This window comes from Lichenostomus cassidix, chromosome 3 (genome assembly GCF_008360975.1).
Source record: "Lichenostomus cassidix isolate B80296 chromosome 3, HeHo_3.0, whole genome shotgun sequence".
NCBI classification, from domain to species: Eukaryota; Metazoa; Chordata; class Aves; order Passeriformes; family Meliphagidae; genus Lichenostomus; species Lichenostomus cassidix.
Genome location: NC_139483.1, coordinates 58,000,174 through 58,018,801, shown reverse-complemented (window position 1 = coordinate 58,018,801; position 18,628 = coordinate 58,000,174). Strand labels below are relative to the sequence as shown.

General features: G+C 40.4%; 1 protein-coding gene across 14 annotated transcripts in view; it reads left to right on the top strand.

Moving 5' to 3' along the window:
- The first annotated feature begins 1,688 nt into the window (after positions 1-1,688).
- Positions 1,689-18,628, top strand: part of AKAP7 (A-kinase anchoring protein 7) — an 85,377-nt gene continuing 68,437 nt past the window's right edge. For 9 of the 14 annotated variants that reach the window (XR_014850905.1, XR_014850906.1, XR_014850907.1 and 6 more), the window contains exons 1-5: positions 1,689-3,245; positions 9,583-9,732; positions 10,763-10,908; positions 15,428-15,564; positions 16,591-16,707. Coding sequence is in view for 11 of the 14 variants with exons in the window: in XM_085055951.1 (XP_084912077.1) it covers positions 2,948-3,245; positions 9,583-9,732; positions 10,763-10,908; positions 15,428-15,564; positions 16,591-16,707 (848 nt within the window). In the remaining 3 variants the exon portion in view is untranslated. Of the gene's footprint in view, positions 3,246-3,632; positions 4,021-4,041; positions 4,290-9,582; positions 9,733-10,762; positions 10,909-15,427; positions 15,565-16,590; positions 16,708-18,628 lie in introns of those variants that run through there. The other 5 variants (XM_085055958.1, XM_085055950.1, XM_085055956.1 and 2 more) reach the window with 5 other exon arrangements.

Below are 18,628 nucleotides of genomic sequence, written 5' to 3'. Positions count from 1 at the left end.
CTGACCAATACTCAGGAACAGCTACTCTTGGAAAACCAGACACACAGTCCTGTTTCCTCTTTCCCTCATTTGGGAGCTAAACAAGTCTCTCTTTTCTGCCAAATCACCCAACTTCAGGAAAGGAGTGGGAATATCATATCTCTGAATCCTCTTACATTCTACAGAATTTGACTGAAATTAGTGGGAGAAAGAAAGGTGGGTGAGAGGCCAACAGGTATTGGCAGTGCAGTTGTTAAGCAAACACAAGCACAGAGCTGACTCTGCTTCCTCTTTCTGTTAGCGTCACTCTGCTTCCTCTTTCTGTAAGCGCAACAAAAATCACATTATGATTTTTTTTCCTTTAAAAGGACAACTGTACTGCTGAGAAGTTAATCAGAAACTTTTTTTAATAAAGGCAAGGCCACAGAAAATTGATAAAGTGCTGGCTTTAGCCCAAACCTAAGCAGTAATGAAAATCATCTTCTGCCAGGCACCAGGTCAGTGACCTCTGTGATACTTGTACAGTATTTGGGCAGGCAGAAAAATCACAGCTTGCTGCTTCATCTTGATAGTCCTCAACTGAACGTTTCCCTCCAACACCGCTTTTATGACTTGTAGGGACAATTCATGGGAACTGCTACCAGCTCTAGCTAAGGTACTTTTAATTTCTCGCTTCTTCTCATCCTGGAGATAGTATATTCAGGTAGGTCGTGTGACCAAAGAATACATCTACAGGCATAATTTTAATGCCAGGCTAGTGGGTGCTGGTTACAGACAATTTTAGCTCCATAAAAATGCACTGTGTTTTCACTTGTTGAGAGGACTGTTAAATGTTAACTTAAACATTGCATTGGACTCCCCTGTCAATTTTACAAACAGAAATGTTTTTTCCTAGAGTTTTCTTGCCGGACATTTCTGCGAAAAACTTAATTAATTGACCTGGAGCAGTTTCAGATACAAATTGCTTTTTCAATTCATAGTTATAAAAATTCACTTAATTCCAAAAAAATTTTCGCCCAGTATTTGATCTATAACTCTCTAGAATCAAATTTTATGGAAGTAGTGTACTTGACAATGGAAACAAGCTAGGAAGAGGTGACCTTCATGCATTTAGTCTCCTTATGATAAGTGATATTCAAATGAAATGTGAGTAATAAGAAAAACTGCCAGAAGCCTCATCCTACAGCTTCTCTTGGATCCCACAGAACTTAGACTTCTGCGTCACATCCAACCTTTGGCCTCTATAGAACTATACAAATAAAAAATTTTATGTGCATGGCAAACACAGCTCAAAATGGATAAAAATAATGGTAAAAGGAGGAGCCAAATACAGGACCTGGCCTGTTTTCTACTCTTCTTTCAACCAGCTTCTAACCTCCAGCAGCCATGCTGTTTCCTCCGACCACCCTATTTTATTTATTTGCTTTTGCCATCTATGGAGAACCAGATATCAGCAATTTTTGTCTCAAACATTCTGTTACAATGGGAAAGGTGTGATCTGAAGATATGGAGGTGGGGCAGCACTGTTCTGACCCTGCTTCTGCTCCACCTTGACCCTTGTGCTCAGTGCCCCATCCCCACACTTGGAGGATGGCTCCAAGGGCTGGCTGTGCATGCATGAACAAAACAGGGCAAAATACCCGGTTTATGTAAGAGGCTTAACTATAAAAGAGGGTGAGTCAGACCCTCTCACACTTTTTCCTCTCTTCCTCTTCCACTTTCTTTCTCACAACCCCAGCTCCGGATCCTCCAACACAGCAGGACCAACGCAGGATCTGAGGATTGGTGATATGCTTTGTTCTGTCTCTCCCTTTCTTTATTTCTCTCCCCCATTGCTTTGCTTGGGCAAAACACCACTGCCATATTCTATTGGCCATGTTGATCTTTGCTGTGGGTGTAGGGAGCTTGTGGAAGTGTGCTGTGACTTCTGGGCTAGCACCTTTGAGTAATTTGTTTTGCAAGTTGAGAATGTAAGTGTATGGTATAAAATTAAGGACTTGTTAGCCACCACATTTGTGGAAATGTAAGAATTTAAGGGCTTGTTAGCCAAACTTGAGACTAAACAGTGAGCTGGTTGCTGGAGTTAAAAATGCAAGAATTCCCCGTCTGTGGTCAGCCTGGTGAGAATTTACAACTAACATCACCCCTCCACCGATGGGTTGTGACACCACCCTGAAGTATTGAAAATGAAAGTAGGAATCTTTATATTTATATATACCATCAGCTCCCTCAGGTCTGGTTTACATGGATAGACCAATCTGCAAAAGCACCAGGTGGCATTTCACTTGGCTTCTCCCACCAAACGCCGTGACAGGATTTGGCTTCCAAGAGGCACTACGTCTTCATTTAGGCAGGAAAAGAGCGTCTCCCCTTCCTTCCCTCAGAGAAGCAGCCTCTCCCATACACAATCCTTTTTATCTCTTTCTCCACTGGCTCCAGCCACGTTTATAATTCTGTGTGCATACCTTAACATCCTTTTATCTTTTTTTGCCAGTTAAGCTCTATTCAGCAACCTCAGGGGAACTGAAAATTTCTATTCTCTGTATTATTTATGGCCCTCGAGGCCCATTCGCTACATGACACCGTACAGCAGGAGCAGAGCCCTTAGTGCCAAAGTTCAGAGGACCCGGGGCTGCGTAAAGTAGAGCACATTCACAACAACACCGTCTATTCACCTCCAGGCCGTTGCTAAATTAATTTAATTATTGCTCTGCCGCCCTAAGTTACAGCCGGTGATTTTGCGGGACGCCACTCCCGCTGGCTGCAGACCCCCATTGGGGCGAGCGCTGGGGCAGCCACTTCTCGGTCAGGTCCCGAGTGAAAGCTACGCGCGCAAGCGGTGGGACGGCAATGGATGTGCGGTTCCTGCCCGCGCTGCTGGCTGTGAGGGACAGCCCCGCCGAACGGCGCCACGGCGGAGCGCACGCTGGAGGCGCCTGAGGGGCACGGCTGTGCGGCACCGCCCGCCATGCCGCCGCGGAGCGCGCCGGGAGCTGTAGTTCCACGGCCGCACGGCCCCGTTCCCCCGCTGCTTCGCCGAGAGCGCGGCGGCTCCGCCAGACCCGCTCCGGCCCCGCGGCTTCCCGGTGGGCAGCGCTGCTCTCCCCGGCCGGGCATGCGGCCGCTGCTGCGGCGGCTCCTCCCCGCGCTGTGCTCGGCGGCAGCCGGAGCCCTGCTGGCCGGGCGGGCCGTGCCCATGGCGCTGCGGCCGGCGGCGGGAGCGGGACGGGCCGGGGGCGATGCCCGGAGCGCGGCCCCGGAGCACGGTGAGAGGCGGCGGGGCGGCGGTGCGGGGCGGGGGAGGGGGCAGGCGCTTGCGAGGCCCCGCGCCCTCCTCCTGCAGGCGGACCCGGGGGCGTGCGGGGTGCGCTGGGGCGGAGGGGAAAACTTTTCAACCTGATCGTGGGCTCTTGCTAAGAGGTCTCCGGTGCTTCCCTGCCTGCCCCGCTCAGTCCCCAGGCTTGCAGACAGTGTGTGCGTCCGACCTGACTGAATACTAAAGCTAACATTTTTCCCCCCTAAGTTTCATTACTTCTCCTTGTTTTTAGTTCTCTGTGTATCTGACCTGGCTGAATACTAACCCCTCTATTTTTCCTCAAAAAAACTTTATTATTATTTATGCCTTCTTTTTTTTTTTTTTTTTTTTTTTTTAGTTCCTTAGCTGTAGTGCCAGCACTGGCGGTTCAAAATGCCTCAACACTAAAACCATCTACTTCTGCAGCAGCTCTCAGTTAAACTGTGTCTAAAGGATTCATTGTTTTAATTAAAAATATGAATAGAAAGCAGCAGATGAAAGCTCAGCGTAAGTTAAAGGAGCCCCGACGTTCTTGCCATCAGGCAGATATGGGGAGAATGGAAACACGTCTCTGCTCAGAGAGGGGTAGAAGAATCCCCCCGGCATCTGTTGCCCTTACCAGGTGCCCTTACAGAATAGGTATGAGGTCCTGTATCTTGAGGATCAGGCAGACAGCAGTGGAGAAGAAGGCCTTTTTGAAGGGTCTTCCAGACCAATGCAGTCAACCAGGCGGATCACAAATGCAGGTATTAATAAGAAAAAAAGAAGGGTAGTTGTTGTGGGTGACTCGCTTCTGATGAGAACTGAGGGCCCTGTGTGCTGATTGGACCCATTCCACAGGAAAGTCTGATGACTTCCTGTGGCCCAGGTAGGGATATTACCAAGAGACTCCTTGAGCTAGTTCAGCCCACTGGTTACTACCCACTGCTGGCAGTCCAGGTTGACAGTGACGAGGTTGATGAGAGAAGTACCAGAGTAATCAGACAGGACTTCAAGGCACTGGACAGGAGCACAGGTGATATTTTCCTCAATTCCTTTGATAGTAGGGATGAATGCCAGAAGGAACAGGAAAGCCCATGTGATCAACAAGTGGCTTAAAGATGGTGCCATCAGTGGAATTTGGATTTTTTTGATCATGGGGAGTTTTATGTGATAGCAGGCCTGCAGGCGACAGATAGTGTTCACCTGTCTAACAGGGGCAAAAGGATTCTAGACAATGAATTGGCAGGGCTGATTGAGAGGGTTTGAAGGGGGAAGGGGATGAGACCAGGCACATTAGGGATGAGCCTAGGGGTTGCATACCAGTTAGGGGCAAAATTGGTAGCCCAGCTGAAGTGCATGTACACCAGTGCGCACAGTATGGGTAACAAACAGGAGAAACTGGAGGCTACTGTGCAGCAGGAAAGCCATGATGTAATCACCATCAGGGAAAGGTGGTGAGGTGACTGTCATGACTGGAGTGCTGCAGTGGGTGGCTACAAGCTCTTCAGAGGGGACAGGTGAGGAAGGAGAGGCAGTGGGGTATCTCTGTACCTCAGGGAGGGTTTTGATTGCACAGAGCTCAAGGATAGTGATGATGAGGTTGAGTGCCTAGGGGTGAGAATCAGGGGGAAGGCTGGTAAGCCAGATGTCTTGGTGGGAGTCTGTTACAGACCACCCAGCCAAGAGGTAGATGGAGTATCCTATAAGCAGCTGGGGGATGTTTCACAATCCCCAGTCCTTGTTCTTGTGGGGCACTTTAACCTGCCAGATACCTGCTGGAAACTCAACACAGTGGTCAGAAGGGAGCCTACAGGGGCAGTATCCCACTAGACCTGTTTTTTATGAACAGAGAAGGGCTGGTGGGAGATGTGGTGGTCAGAGGCTGCCTTGGGCAGAGCAACCACAATGCGATAAGAGTTTTTAATACTTGGTGAAGTAAGGAGAGGCACCCACAAAACCTCTACCTTGGACTTTCAGAGGGCAGACTTTGGCCTATTCCAGACACTGATTTGGATTGTCCCTTTGGAAGCAGCTCTTAAAAGCAAAGGGGCCCAGGGAGGCTGGACATACCTTAAGAAAGAAATTCTGAAGGCGTAGGAGCAGGCCATCCCTATGTGCTGAAAGATGAGCCGGTAGGGAAGGAGACTAGTCTGGCTGAGCAGGGAGCTTTCAAAGGAGCTTGGGGGAAAAAAAGAGGGTGTATCACCTTTGCAAAAAGGGGTAGGCAACTCAGAAGTGTTTAAGGATGTTGTTAGGTCATGTAGAGAGAAAATTAGAGGTGAAAGCTCAGTTAGAATCTGATCACTTTTATTAGGGAAACTAAAAAGTGTTTTTGAAAATACATTCATAACAGAAGGGGGGGCAAGGAAAATCTCCTTACTTCATTGGATGCATCGTCTAAAGATGAGGACATCATCCAAAGATGAGGAAAAGGCTGAGGTACTTAACACCTTCTTTGTCTCAGTAAGTTTTTGCTTCAGCAGTAAGTCTTGTTATACTCAGGACAGCTGGCCCCAGTTGTCAGTAGACAAGGTCAAGAAGCAGGAGTATAACCTAGGAGGGAGTAGTTAGTGACCTGCTTAACCACTTAGATGCTCTCAGTTGTATGGAGCTGGATGGGTTCCATCCTAGGGTGATGAGGGAACCGGCAGATGAGCTTGTTAAGCCACTCCCCATCATCCGTCTGTCATCAATCGTGGCTAACAAGGGAGTTCCCAGGTGACTGGGGGTTGGCCAGTGTGACACCCATCTACAAGAAATGCTGGAAGGAGGATCTAGGGAACTACAGGTCTGGCAGCCTGACCACGGTGCCCAGCAAGGTGATGGAGCAGATCATCTTAAATGTGATCATGCAGCACACACAGGACAACCAAGGGATCAGACCCAGCCAGCACAGGTTTAGGAAAGGCAGATAGTTCCTGACCAACCTGATCTCCTTTTATGACCATGTGACCTGCCTGGTGGGTGAGGGAAAGGCTGTGGATGTTGTCTACATGGACTTCAGCAAAGCCTTCAACACCATCTCACATAGCATACTCCTGGAGAAGCTGTCAGCCCATGGCTTGGACATTTGCACTCTTCTCTGGGTTAAAAACTGGCTGGACAGCCAGGCCCAGAGAGTGGTGGTGAATGCTGCTGCATCCAGTTGGCAGCCAGTCACCAGTGGTGTCCCCAGGGATCAGTGTTGGGCCTAGTCCTGTTCAATATCTTTATTGATAATCTGGATAAGGGGTTACTGGATAAGGGACCTGGGGTTACTGGTTTTGGCAGTCGATGGAACATGAGCCAGCAGTTTGCCCAGGTGGCTAAGAAGGCCAATGGCATCCTGGTCTGTATCAGCAATAGTGTGGCCAGCAGGACCAGGGCAGTGATTGTCCCAAGGTACTTGGCACTGGTAAGGCTGTGCCCTGAGTCCTGTGTCCAGTTCTGGGCCCCTCAATTCAGGAAGGACATTGAGGTGCTGGAGCCTGTCTGGAGAAGGGCAGTGGAGCTGTGGAAGGATCTGGAGCACAAGTCTGATGAGGAGCAACTGAAGGAGCTGGGGGTGGTTAGCCTGGAGAAAAGGAGGCTCAGGGAGATCTTACCTCTCTACAACTGCCTGAAAAGAGACTGTAGCCAGGTGGGGGGTGGTCTCTTCTCCCAGGCAACCAGTGACAGGACAAGAGGACATAGACTTAAGCTGCACCAGAGGAGGCTTATGTTGGACATTAGGAAGGAATTAATGGAAAAGGTGGTTAGATATTAGAATGAGCTGTCTGGAGAGGTATTGGAGTCACTGTCTCTGGTTCTGTTTAAGGAAAGACTGGACGTGGCACTCAGTGCTGTGGTCCTGTTGACAAGGTGGTGTTCAGTCATAAATTGTAGTTTATATTCTCAGAGGTCTTTTCCAACCTAATTGATTCCGTGATAAACGTATTAAACACGTTAACGTAAACTTAGTAAACTGGGAACAGTGCCTGAAGACCAAATCTCACTACGATCTGTGGTATTTATGTGTCAAATAATAGAAGATTATTCTAGCTGAAACTATAATCTGAGTATGTAGAGGAGGCAGCTGGGAATAGAGTGCTATCAAATATCTTTTATCGTTCCTTGTTATTGTGGTCTCCTTTATGAACTAGGTGTATTATGATTTTTTTTTTTCTGCTGGAACAGATGGCAAATGCTCATGAAGATCAGCAGTCACTTAACAAATACAAATAAGGGAATAATGTATACATCTACTCATATATGAAATTCAGGCAAATATAATTAGGGATGCAATTAAGAAAAAAGAGTTTATCCTAAAACAGCTTGATGGTCAAAGAGTTCCTGTGGAAGCTGGTTTTGTTACTACAGGTTTCAGATTATCCACATTATGTCAAGAATTTTGAAAAATCTTGTTTTCAGTTTGTTCTAGTGACTATAATGCAATTCTTGAATTTTGTTGCTGATTTCTTTAATTAGTATTTCCAAAAAAGTGAGGGAGTGTTTTTTTGCTGGAGGCACAACCTGTAGAATTTAGATGTAATGCCTGCTCAGTTCAGTTTACTGAAGGTGCGTTGTTAATTACTTTAGCTGTGCCTTTACTTTTGTGATCAGTCAGCATTTTTCAAAGTGTCACAAGTAGGCTGCTTTTTTGAGCAGATAGAGCAAAGGAAACCTGTAATCTGCCATTTTCCCCCCTCAGATTTATGTGAGTCCTTGTTCTGTAGCTGATGCTACCTTGACAAACTGCTTTTGCTTCCAGTGGATTATGATTTTGAATTGCTGAATTTTGAGTTTTTCTGCCCTAGCCTGACCTACTTGTCAGTTTCATGGACCTCTGTCTTGTCCTTCACTTTGAGATCTCTTTGGTTACAGGGTTGTTGTTTTCTGTATGCATGTGGATCACCAGAAACGATCTGTTTTGTGTGAGCTTTAATGTAAATGTTAAGTAATAATTTTATGATTGCTTTAGCATGTGTTTGTTATGCGTAGTTCTTCAGTGTCTGCAGGGGGAACAAGTAACAAATCTAAATACTTTGTTTCTGTGGAATAGCCTCGGGGATAAAGTTAGGTGTCAGACTACGACCACAGAGTGATTTATGCCTCCCTACTTTAGCCTGGGGTGAATTAGCATTTAATCAGGTTGTGTTTTCACTTATCTTTTCCAGCATACGTGTAAGAAGCATTCCATAGAGTGATAATCACCCACACTGAGTCTGTAATATCGATTTTATACGTGTGTAGCCTTGCATGCCATAAGAACATAGTATGCACTTTTGCTGCTGAATTTTCCTCTGAGGCCAGATTTGGGCCATCTGCACTGGTCATGAGCAGAGCTTTGAAAGTGTGTTGTCTGTAGTAATGAGCTGTCCTGGGATAAACTGCAGTTCTGACATACAGCTCCTTCCACTACAGTAATCCCATTGTGGAGTTGTCCCAAAAGAGTATTGCTGGGTGCCTGATTATATGCACATTGTTTGCTGCTAGAGAAGATTTTGCTTATTCTTTCTTTAAGGTATAACTTAATATGCCAGTATTAGAGTTTACTGATGCAGAAATATGAAGTAGACATAAGGAAATGACTCATGCTCAGCTAGTACTCTTGGGGAAAAAGACTTTTTAAAAAACTTGTTAGTGGAGATTATTCTGTCCCGTCTAACTCAAAATATTCTGTGATTGTCATATTGCTCTGAGTTAGAGCTTCGTGTGTATTTTTGTACATGCAAGATGTGTTTTGATTTATGTTGATTTTCTTCTTTGGCTTAAATACAGAAAGTCGGTTCTTAGAATGAGAAATTCAGATAATTGCTGTCTAAAACATGCTATACTGTGTGGGAGATGTAGGAATAGAGTAATCATCTCATTCCTGAATGATAGAGTCAGCTGAGAGCCCTTTGTTATATGTGGAATAGAAGATTCTCTTCCTGCTTCTTCATGCCTCATTTTTAGTGTGTTTACAGTGGAGTTCATTTGCCAGTGTTTGTCTGGACTGAATTTCATATGCCAGTATCTAAAATGAACTTTATGTGATGTCTGAAGACAATTATTTTTTTATGCTCAGTTATAAATATCTTTTTTTTTTTTCATGTAATTTCATTTACTTGGATCCAAACAAGGCCATAGGTTGTTAAAATATAGAAAGCTGAACTCTCTTTTTTTGCTATTTCACATAAAATGTTAAAGTATTTTTACTGATCTGTTGATGAGGAAGAAAAACAGGATTCTTGCAGGGTTATATGTCAATATTTATTTTCTGATCATTAATGAAATATTTGCTTGGTATGTTTCTTATGTATGATGTCTCTTAGCTGTTTATATCAAAAACTAAGATCTAGTGTGTTATTTTAAATATATTACAGATGGACTGGAAAACGAACAGCAAAAGAAAATCTTTAAAGAGAATAAGGAAAAACCACAACAGAGAGAAGAGCCATGTGCTGCCGATTCAATAGACTCTCTGATGGCAGAAATGCCATTTGTGGACACAGATATTGAAGATGAATTTGCTAGTAAGTACATTAAACAGAAGTAATGAGAAATGATAGACATATCATGCACTCAGTTCTCGGTCCTGCCTGTTGGCACAGACACATGGGCCATGCACATGGAACAGTCTCCCTGCAAACAGCTTACAGTCCAGAGTCTCCCTTATTAGTATTCAGTCCTGCAAATACTTGAGCGTATTAAAAAATCACCCTTTTGTTATCCTATGGAGTAGTGAGTCCCAGAATAAAGACATCTCATGTGTCAATTCACATTACTCTATGTGAGCTTCTCAAGTCATGGTTTTTGTGAGCTATCTTTCAATATGTGTATTCCCAGCATGGGGCTAGAATACACTTCTAATTGGACCGTGGATGTCTGCAGCCTGGTCAGCTTATGGGTATGTATCATGCCATGTGGTGGGAGACGGTCTGTGAAGGCTCAATAAGCTGGGAGAAAAACAATAAAGTGCAAAGGAAGAACTGAAGACAAGCACATTTTTTTCACTATATCAGATGGTGTCTTTGGGAAGGGAGGAGGTAGGGAGCACATCTGCCTGGGATGATGTTTTTTTCTGGGCTATAGGTTGGTCAGTCAGTCTACTACAACTTTTTTTCTTTAATAATCCTATGTATTACTGTGTTTTATATTTCAAAATGCAGAATGTGTGCGATTTTTGAAGTGTAATATTGGCCCTTTTTCTCTACAGTCATGTCCATGTTCAAGTGTAGACAGTTTACAGACCTGTTGTTCTGCCATGTATGCTGGCTGAGGGAAGCTCAGTGGTTTGGAAACTGTGTGTCTGTGTCAGCAGCTTCTAAACCCTGCTTAGAGGTGTAGGCTGTTAGTTCAGGTGCAGTGCTTCACTTGTATGGCTACATTAATTCAGGTCAGAGTAGGATCCCACTGAGACAGTTCAGAGCATGGGCAGAGCAGGTGACTGGGAAGACATGCTCTGGTCAGTTGATTGAAGTCCAGCTCCTTTTGGTGTGATATTAAGAGTATCTTTATTTTAGTATGTCTGTATGCTGAAAGTAACTTTTTTTGTCTCATCAGTGCATGCAACCTCTGAACTAAATATTAAGAAGAAAAGGAAGCGGACAACTGGAAGGGAAATTGAAGAAGGAATTGAGAGAAAGAAGAAAAAGGATAAACAGTATCAGCCAAATTATTTCATTTCTCTCCCAATTACTAATCCAAAGGTGATATTCTTTATTATACTAATTTGGTACAACTAGAATTACTTCAACAGCTGCATGTGTTTATAAGAAGAACAGGTTTTGATATTGTGAAAAATTATTTTTTCAGGTATTTTTACAGAAACATTAGCAGCCTATTCAATGAATAACTTTATGTAACATTTTTGTGAATAAAACTGCTTTTCTAGAAAAGACTGGAGGAAAAGTACTTGTATTTGTATTCAGTTTGTCAGTCTTATGGATTTCACTGAAGCTGGCTGAAATTTCCCCTCTGCAGTGTTACAGTATTGCTTATTTTGTTGTTCACATAGAACAAGGAAGAGAGACATTCCTATTTAGTTTAATAAGAAAATCTCTAGCAATAGTTTTAGCTTTCTTTATAGATACAAATTTTTATTTGGATCAGTTACTGTTTTAACTTGGCAGTTTGTAGTTTAGCATTTTCCAGTCAAATGGATCATCTTATTTAAAATTCAAACAACTGTTTTAGTGAGATGTTGTTGAAATGTATTCAGGAAGTGCAAAGAGCTCTTTTAGAAAATGTACGTTGTTGCAGTTACATGAGCTGTGTATAATTTAGGCAGTAAATGAAAATGATTGCTTATGTGCTGTAGGTTATCTCTGGTACCTTTGTTATCTTTTGTGTCTGAAACAAGGAAAGTAGGTGCATTATGTTTAAAAAGTTGAACCCAGCAGTTTAATACCATTTGCAAATTTAGTTCAGGGTTTTTTAATATCAGGAACTATCTCAGGTGAATTTTAACTCATCCTACATCTGTACTATCAGTTCTCTGAAAAAGTAAAAGAAGATTAAGACAATATTAAATGAAAATAAGCCACTGTAGGTTTGAAAATGACAGTGCAGTCTTTGATTCTGTGGAACATAGTATGCGAAGAGATTGTAAAGGCTTGTTTTAAAAAATCCAGGAAAGCATGATACAAATATTGTAGGATATTTTTTGTGACTTTTTATTCTAAAATACCTTTTCTTCCAGTCTGTTCCATGATTTAACAAGGGCAAGAATAATGTAGGGATTATATAATCTGATAATTGAGAATTCCTGTTTATGATTGTTACTATGCGCAAGGGTTGGTTAGGAAGGTCTTAAATATGCTTGGTTTTTTATATGTCATTTATTTAGTCATATCATTTACAGAGGTAAAGAAAGAACTCTTTAAATTAAATCTCAGAGCACTTGAGAATTCCAGGACTTTGCTAGAAAGTTCTGTTTATATTTGCCTTAGAGGTGGAGTTGTTCTGAAAGTAGAAAATACACATTGGAATTTCTATAGGCAACATTAGGCAAAATTTAGACACCTGGTTTGTTGATAGCCAGAGTGAATCTGTTAATTGCTGGTAGTATTTCAGTTGGTAATGAGAGACCTTTATGTTTTTGAAGATTTGATTTTATACCAGTGAAGTATTTTAAGCATTAATACTATTTGGTTATATTTTATACAGTAATATAAGTTTTACCCCGAGAGACATTTTGTAATAAAGGATATTTCTGAAACATTTAATCAACTGTTCCTCTTGGAAAATGAACAGTTTCCTTGTTTTCATTTTAATTATGTTTGAATCTTCAGAAATGAAAAGTGTTGTTCCATTAATTTTGAATTTATATTGAGCTTTGCATTATTACTTGTGCAAAAATAGTTAAATGGATTATGATCATTGTATCATTTTCTGTTTGTTTGGGGTTTTGGGGGTTTTTTGAAGTTATGACTTATGTGATGTGTTATCACTTGGTAGGTTAGCCTTACAGGGTTCTCCAGTCTTAACTATGATTACTATTGATCTGTTAAATCTTTAAAGCTTTATATTTACTTGCTAGCAATATTCTCGCATTAAGCAAAACTATGTTATTCTGTTACTCTTCAGAATAATGTATTTCAAATAATGGGAGAGGAGATCTCAAAATCAGTAGTTGAGGCCTTTTTTAAGCAGATTTTTTTAAATTTAGTGGGAGGAATTGTTAAGTGTGATCTGCCTTCAAACAGTTTTTTAAATTAATTAAGGACATCTCAAGTAAAAATAAATAGCATGATAGCAGTTGAAATGTAAAATAATACTTTGTAAGGTAATGTAAATAACAGGTCAATTAGCAATTTAAAGGGTTTTTTTATGCAGTGGGTCATATCTTGTTATACAGCCTTGAAGAGTCCTAGTTTGCTTAATTAAAATTCAGTGCACTCAAATGTTAATTGCACCTTAGATTTATTGGAGAAAACAGAACAAATCTGAAGTTGTGATATGCATTGTGATGGCACACCTGTTCAACAGCTGCTGTGTTACATTTTGATCACATAACTTCTGGGAAAACATCTTAAAAATAAATTTCTGAAATTAGAAAAATGTACTTGAAAACTTTTTTTTCTTTCTGTATAATGTTGATTATGTATAGCATTGTCATTCAGCCAGAGAGAGAGAGAATGTGCTCAGCCTTCTTTTTATTATACCTGGATCCAAAAGGCAGGTTTTTCCATACTTTCTTGGTGGATTCAGCAATAACTTCTCTCTGAAACTGCTAACTGGCCATCTTTGCACTTAACCCTGTTCCAAAGCCATGTTATTTGGTAGATTTTTAGCTTGGTTTCTGAATGGAGTTTATACAGCTGTGAGCCTGTCCAGTGGGCTTTTTTTGGTCTTGAACCTTCTGGGGGTTTTCAACCTGTTGTCTGATTTTGGACAGAAAAATTGATATCTCAGAAGTATTAATTTTCTACAGTTTTTGTGCCATTGGTGCTTACATAAAAGTGCGAGCCTTGAAAGAACATGCTTGTGTAGAAGTACTACTGAAGGAAGCTATAGGGATATGGGGATGTGGAGTATTGGCTGCTAAACTAAATGCTGAGTAATATTGATCTCTTTCAGAGCTAGGGTAGTTTTTACTGTTGTGATAACACAGTTCCACATCTGTCTTCTGTACGCTGAAGGAATTCTACATTTACATTTATATTTTTTCTTTTGCCAGCTCACAGGTGCACATTAAATTTGGAAGCAATAATTGAAAATGAAATAAAATTGTAATTAGTATGACAATTATTTAATTTTTGAGTTTTGTTTTTTTTTTTTGCTTTAGCTTATAAATTTAAATAATTATTCAGTCAATACGTTATAATTAATGGAAATCACATTTACCAGTTCTTAAATATGGGTTAAATTTCTCCTGTATCTGAGACAATGGAACTTATTTATGCAGGATAAGGTCAATTCTGACATATGAAGGAAGATGGTCTTAATACAACATGATTTATTATAAAATGTTGGTGGAATTTTCTTCATATGGCCTGCACTACCTAAGACACTCTCGGTTTTGTAAATACCATGTCACCTTTTCTGGCCAGGCTTTTACCTTCCCTCCGTTTACCTTCCCTCCTTTTCCCTACTCTCCCTAGCCTTGGTTCCTTTGAGTTATAATTAAGAAATTCAGTCAGAAAGATACTGAACACTCCCACTAGATTGTGGGTTTTTTTCCATTTATGTGTTCCTTATGATTAACAGAGCTACCAAAATATATCAATGCTTTTTTATACCTAACAGCTACTTGTGCTTATCTTATAAAAGTCAAGTCTTTACAGTAAAATTGTGTAGCATTCACCACTGAATTTCAAATAAGTAAACACAAAAAAAAAAAACAGATTGAAGTTTTCTACATGCTTCTTTTAGACTTTGTGCACCAAAAATGATTTGTCTGTAGTGTCTTTGCTCACTGTATTTTAAGAAATAACTCATTTTGTCAGATGGTCAAGGTTACTTGATTTTATTTAATTTCCACTAATATACTCAAGAATTGCTGCAGAATTTTGGTGTTTCATTTTTTAAATCGCTACAATACAGCTAGCATAATGTCAAGCACAGTAAACATTCTGGATACAATTTATAGAGCATGTGTAACCATATAAATAATTTTCAATGAAGAAAATGTAATTCCAGTATTTTTAAAGAGAAAGACTGATGGAGTTAGAATTGTATACATGTTGTATGGAAATTTGTCTAAATACATTTGAAGGAGGTATATAAATTATATCTGTCTATTGGACTATATAATCAGAATTGCAAATCAGGTATCTCTACAGATTATTTACTGAATATTCTGTTTTTGTGTGTGCCTGGTCCTGCAAAGATCAGTTTTTCAAGTCACTTTTCTGCACATAGCAAGATACAAATTTAGCAGAGTGGGCAGGGAAATTCCTTGAAAAAGCTTTTTATTGGAATTACTGGCAGTTTAAAACTGGATGATCTTAATCTGCTTCAGGAGTTTATGATACTTATGGAAGGAAACTCCTATTAGGATGTGATGGGGAGTGCCCGGTGATTTATTAATCACTCCATTTGTACCCAGTTTGGGTTCGTTTGGGTCAATTAGCACAGCTTTGTCAGAGGATAAAACTTTCTTCTGCTAGAATGGTTTTTACATTAACGTTTGTTTTTAGTTTGTGTGCTTTCTCGTTCACTTGCATGATGGGATACAGTAATTGTTGTAGTGGCTAACTGTTGTTTCTGTGTCTTTCTTCCCAGATTACCGGCAGTGTTCAGGCTGTGCAAGATGCAATAATACAAAAGGATCAAAGGCTTTCCAAAGCAATGGTTCGTGCTGGCTCATTGCATGTCACCATGTTAGTGATGCATCTGTCTAGTAAAGAAGAAATTAGCATGTAGGTATTTAGTGTGAATTAAGTATGTATTGGTATTTTTGCTTGATGTGTTCATAAAAAGATTAGAAGGGTTAACTGACACTTTTGTGCAATATGCAGCCCTAATTTACTAGGGTTATTGAATGTTTAATTAATGTTGGTTTTAAAATGCTAATCTTAATATTAGCCATTTTCATAACATATGGTATGTCATAAGCTCAAAAAAATGTTTTTCCCTTGAATTTTTCTTACTGTGTGCTGAACTTGCATGCATAGATCTTGTGTTTGCTAAAGTAATTCTTTAAAAGCAATGTTTTGATATAGGGGACAGCAATTCAAAATCTGTTAAAGTGCAGATTGTTCATAAGAAGGTGAGAATTCAAGACAGAATGTAGGAACCATTTGGTAGTCAAGGGCATGCTTCTAATAAGTAGAAGTATTTTGGCTGAAAGCATTTGACACACCTTCAAATAGTGAAAGATCAGTATATGTAAAACAGTTACCTTGTTTGTTTTACATACTTATTTTCCTTGAATGCTATATCCTTGAGGCCTTATATTTCTACCTGTCCTATGAAGATGCAAATTTGTCAGCATCTTCATGTCCAACAGTCTGATCTAAGGGGTGAGAAACAGCCAGGAACAGAGAATAGAAAGGCAAGCAATGGATACTAAATCTGGTAGATTCCCTCCCCTGTCCAAGTGCCTTTTGTTTCCTGGAGTAAGCACAGACGTTTTCTCCTGCCTAGTTGATGAGCTAACTGTGATGGCACCTGAAAATTGGTGAGAACCACCACCAGATGTTTATATGAGATGTTTTTTGAAGGGGTTTGAAGTATAAACTTTTTAAAAAGGGAGTATGGGATGATACCTCAAAGCATATGTGCCTCCTTATGAGTGTTTTTTGTTTTTTAAGAGTCCAAAACTGTATGCCAAACAAATATTCTCAAATTCAGGATCTTCTTCTAATCTATGAGTCCCTTCTCAGCTTTCAGTGTCTGAATGCCACCAAAGCACTGACTTACAGAGTTCTCTCTGCCTCTCCCAGCAGAACTCTACAGTCCAAGCACTTAGGACTGTCCTCTAATCAGCAGCAGCATCCTCAGAGATTCACCCCTTCCCTGGCCAGATGCCTCCTACAGGTTTCTAGCTCAGCTATGCTCAGGTATTCTAGACTGAATGTTCTTTTAAATGGGATTTATTTTTTTTTTCTTAACTGATGGTTTTTGTTTAATATTTTGGAAGGACTCAGAGTAAAATGCTGAATTTTCCTTTTTCTTGCTTCACCAATTTTTGATACCAGGTTAATGGAAAGAAACCAAGATCCAGGCTGGCAAAAGAACATGTGTGTAACATAGGAGGAGAGTAATCTCTCAAAGAAAGTGCAGCTAATCAACTGGGTATCTGAGAGTTCACAGATCCTTAGGTTTGGATCCATTAAGTTACTCAGATATCTACAGTTTTTCAACTGTGTTTGCACAATAGTGCCTCTGTCTGTACAGAAATGAAATGTGTTGAATGCTATTTGAAGTCAAATGCGTGATAAGAATGTACTAAACATAACATTCAATTCGGCACAAAGCCCTTTGTATGGTATTTTAGTACATACAGCTTTCACCCTGAAAATGGAAGATCTGTATTCTAGGCCACTCTTTCTAAGGGAATGCAGACCTGCCATTCCCATGCGAGTTTCCTGACTGATTGACTGTGGTCTAGCCATCATGAATACACTATGCATCTCTTTTTGTAGGACTGTATGAAATCAAGAATATGATATTTTGAAACAAGAAAGAAAGCAATCAAGAGTCATGACAGCACTCCCTTCAAGCAAAGTTCTACTCTGTGCTAACTGTATGCATAGGCATGGGATCAGGAGCTAGAAATTAGGATGCCTGCCTTTGCAGTAAATGCCTAATTATGAGATTATAGTGTCAAGTTTTTCTTGCTACTTTTCTGTCAAAGACTCTGTGAATCTCACCTTTTCATTACAAACAACAGAACTGAAAGAATTCAGTTTGGCTTTTTTTGTGAGAATGCTTTTTCTAGCAAGTTATCAAAATTAAAACTCAGACATTTCTAAAAAGAAACTTCATTTATTTTAAGTGCTACAATATTTACATTACAATATAGAAAGAAAACAGGCACTGCTTCTATAATTCTAGCTTCTATTCATTTAGAATATGCTGTTTAATTTTTTTTAATTTCCTTTTTCCATTTTTGGTCAAAGTGCTTCTAAACTTTTTGGGTATCTCTGTGGATTAGTTGTACTGAATGTAATTACTAGTTGGAATTGTAAATATTATTTGGTATGGAATAACAAGAAAATGCCACTGTTGCGTTTTTTTGCTATTGACTTCAGTGGAAATGTTTGTCCTTGTGCATTATTCTTCAAAGCAATTGTTAGACACTATAAAGTGGTTGATAGAATGCAAAACCCAAGACAGCTAGAGCGAGATGACAACTATTTTTCTACATATTTTAGTGTTTGTAAGATTATATATAAAAGAAAAAGTAGAACTAAATCTTCAATGCCACAGTGCTAAATTGAAAGCACACTGCACTGTTTGGATTGACCTTTCACAGAACTTGGGTAGACTTGGGTTGGTCAGTGAGTTCTGCAGCAGACTCTACAGCATGGAAATATAAATCTTTGTTCAGCTTAGGAACAGAGCTTTCCATGACTTTCTGTGGACTAGATCTCATAAGTTAAAAATCCAGAGATTGATTTTAGGTACACGCATGAATCACGACTTTAAAGCTCTCTGCAAGATTTGACTCAGTGTATTTGAAATATCTGTACTCATTTTGGACCAATTTTCAGGTTCATGTTGGTAAATAAATCTATGCCTGCTTATGTGTGAAGTAATCTGACAGGTAGAACCAGTATTAGATTGTGTTTTTGAAAGGTCTTCAAGAACAGCACATAGAGAAGACACAGGAACAGGCTTGTCTAACAGTGATAAGTGTAGGTTATTGACAGACTATGCTTAAAGTAAAATATCTTTGCCAAGGAACAAGTAATGGTATTGTTGCTTAAATGGATATAAAGGAGCTGAAGTACTTCTAGATTATAGATTAAAAAGAGA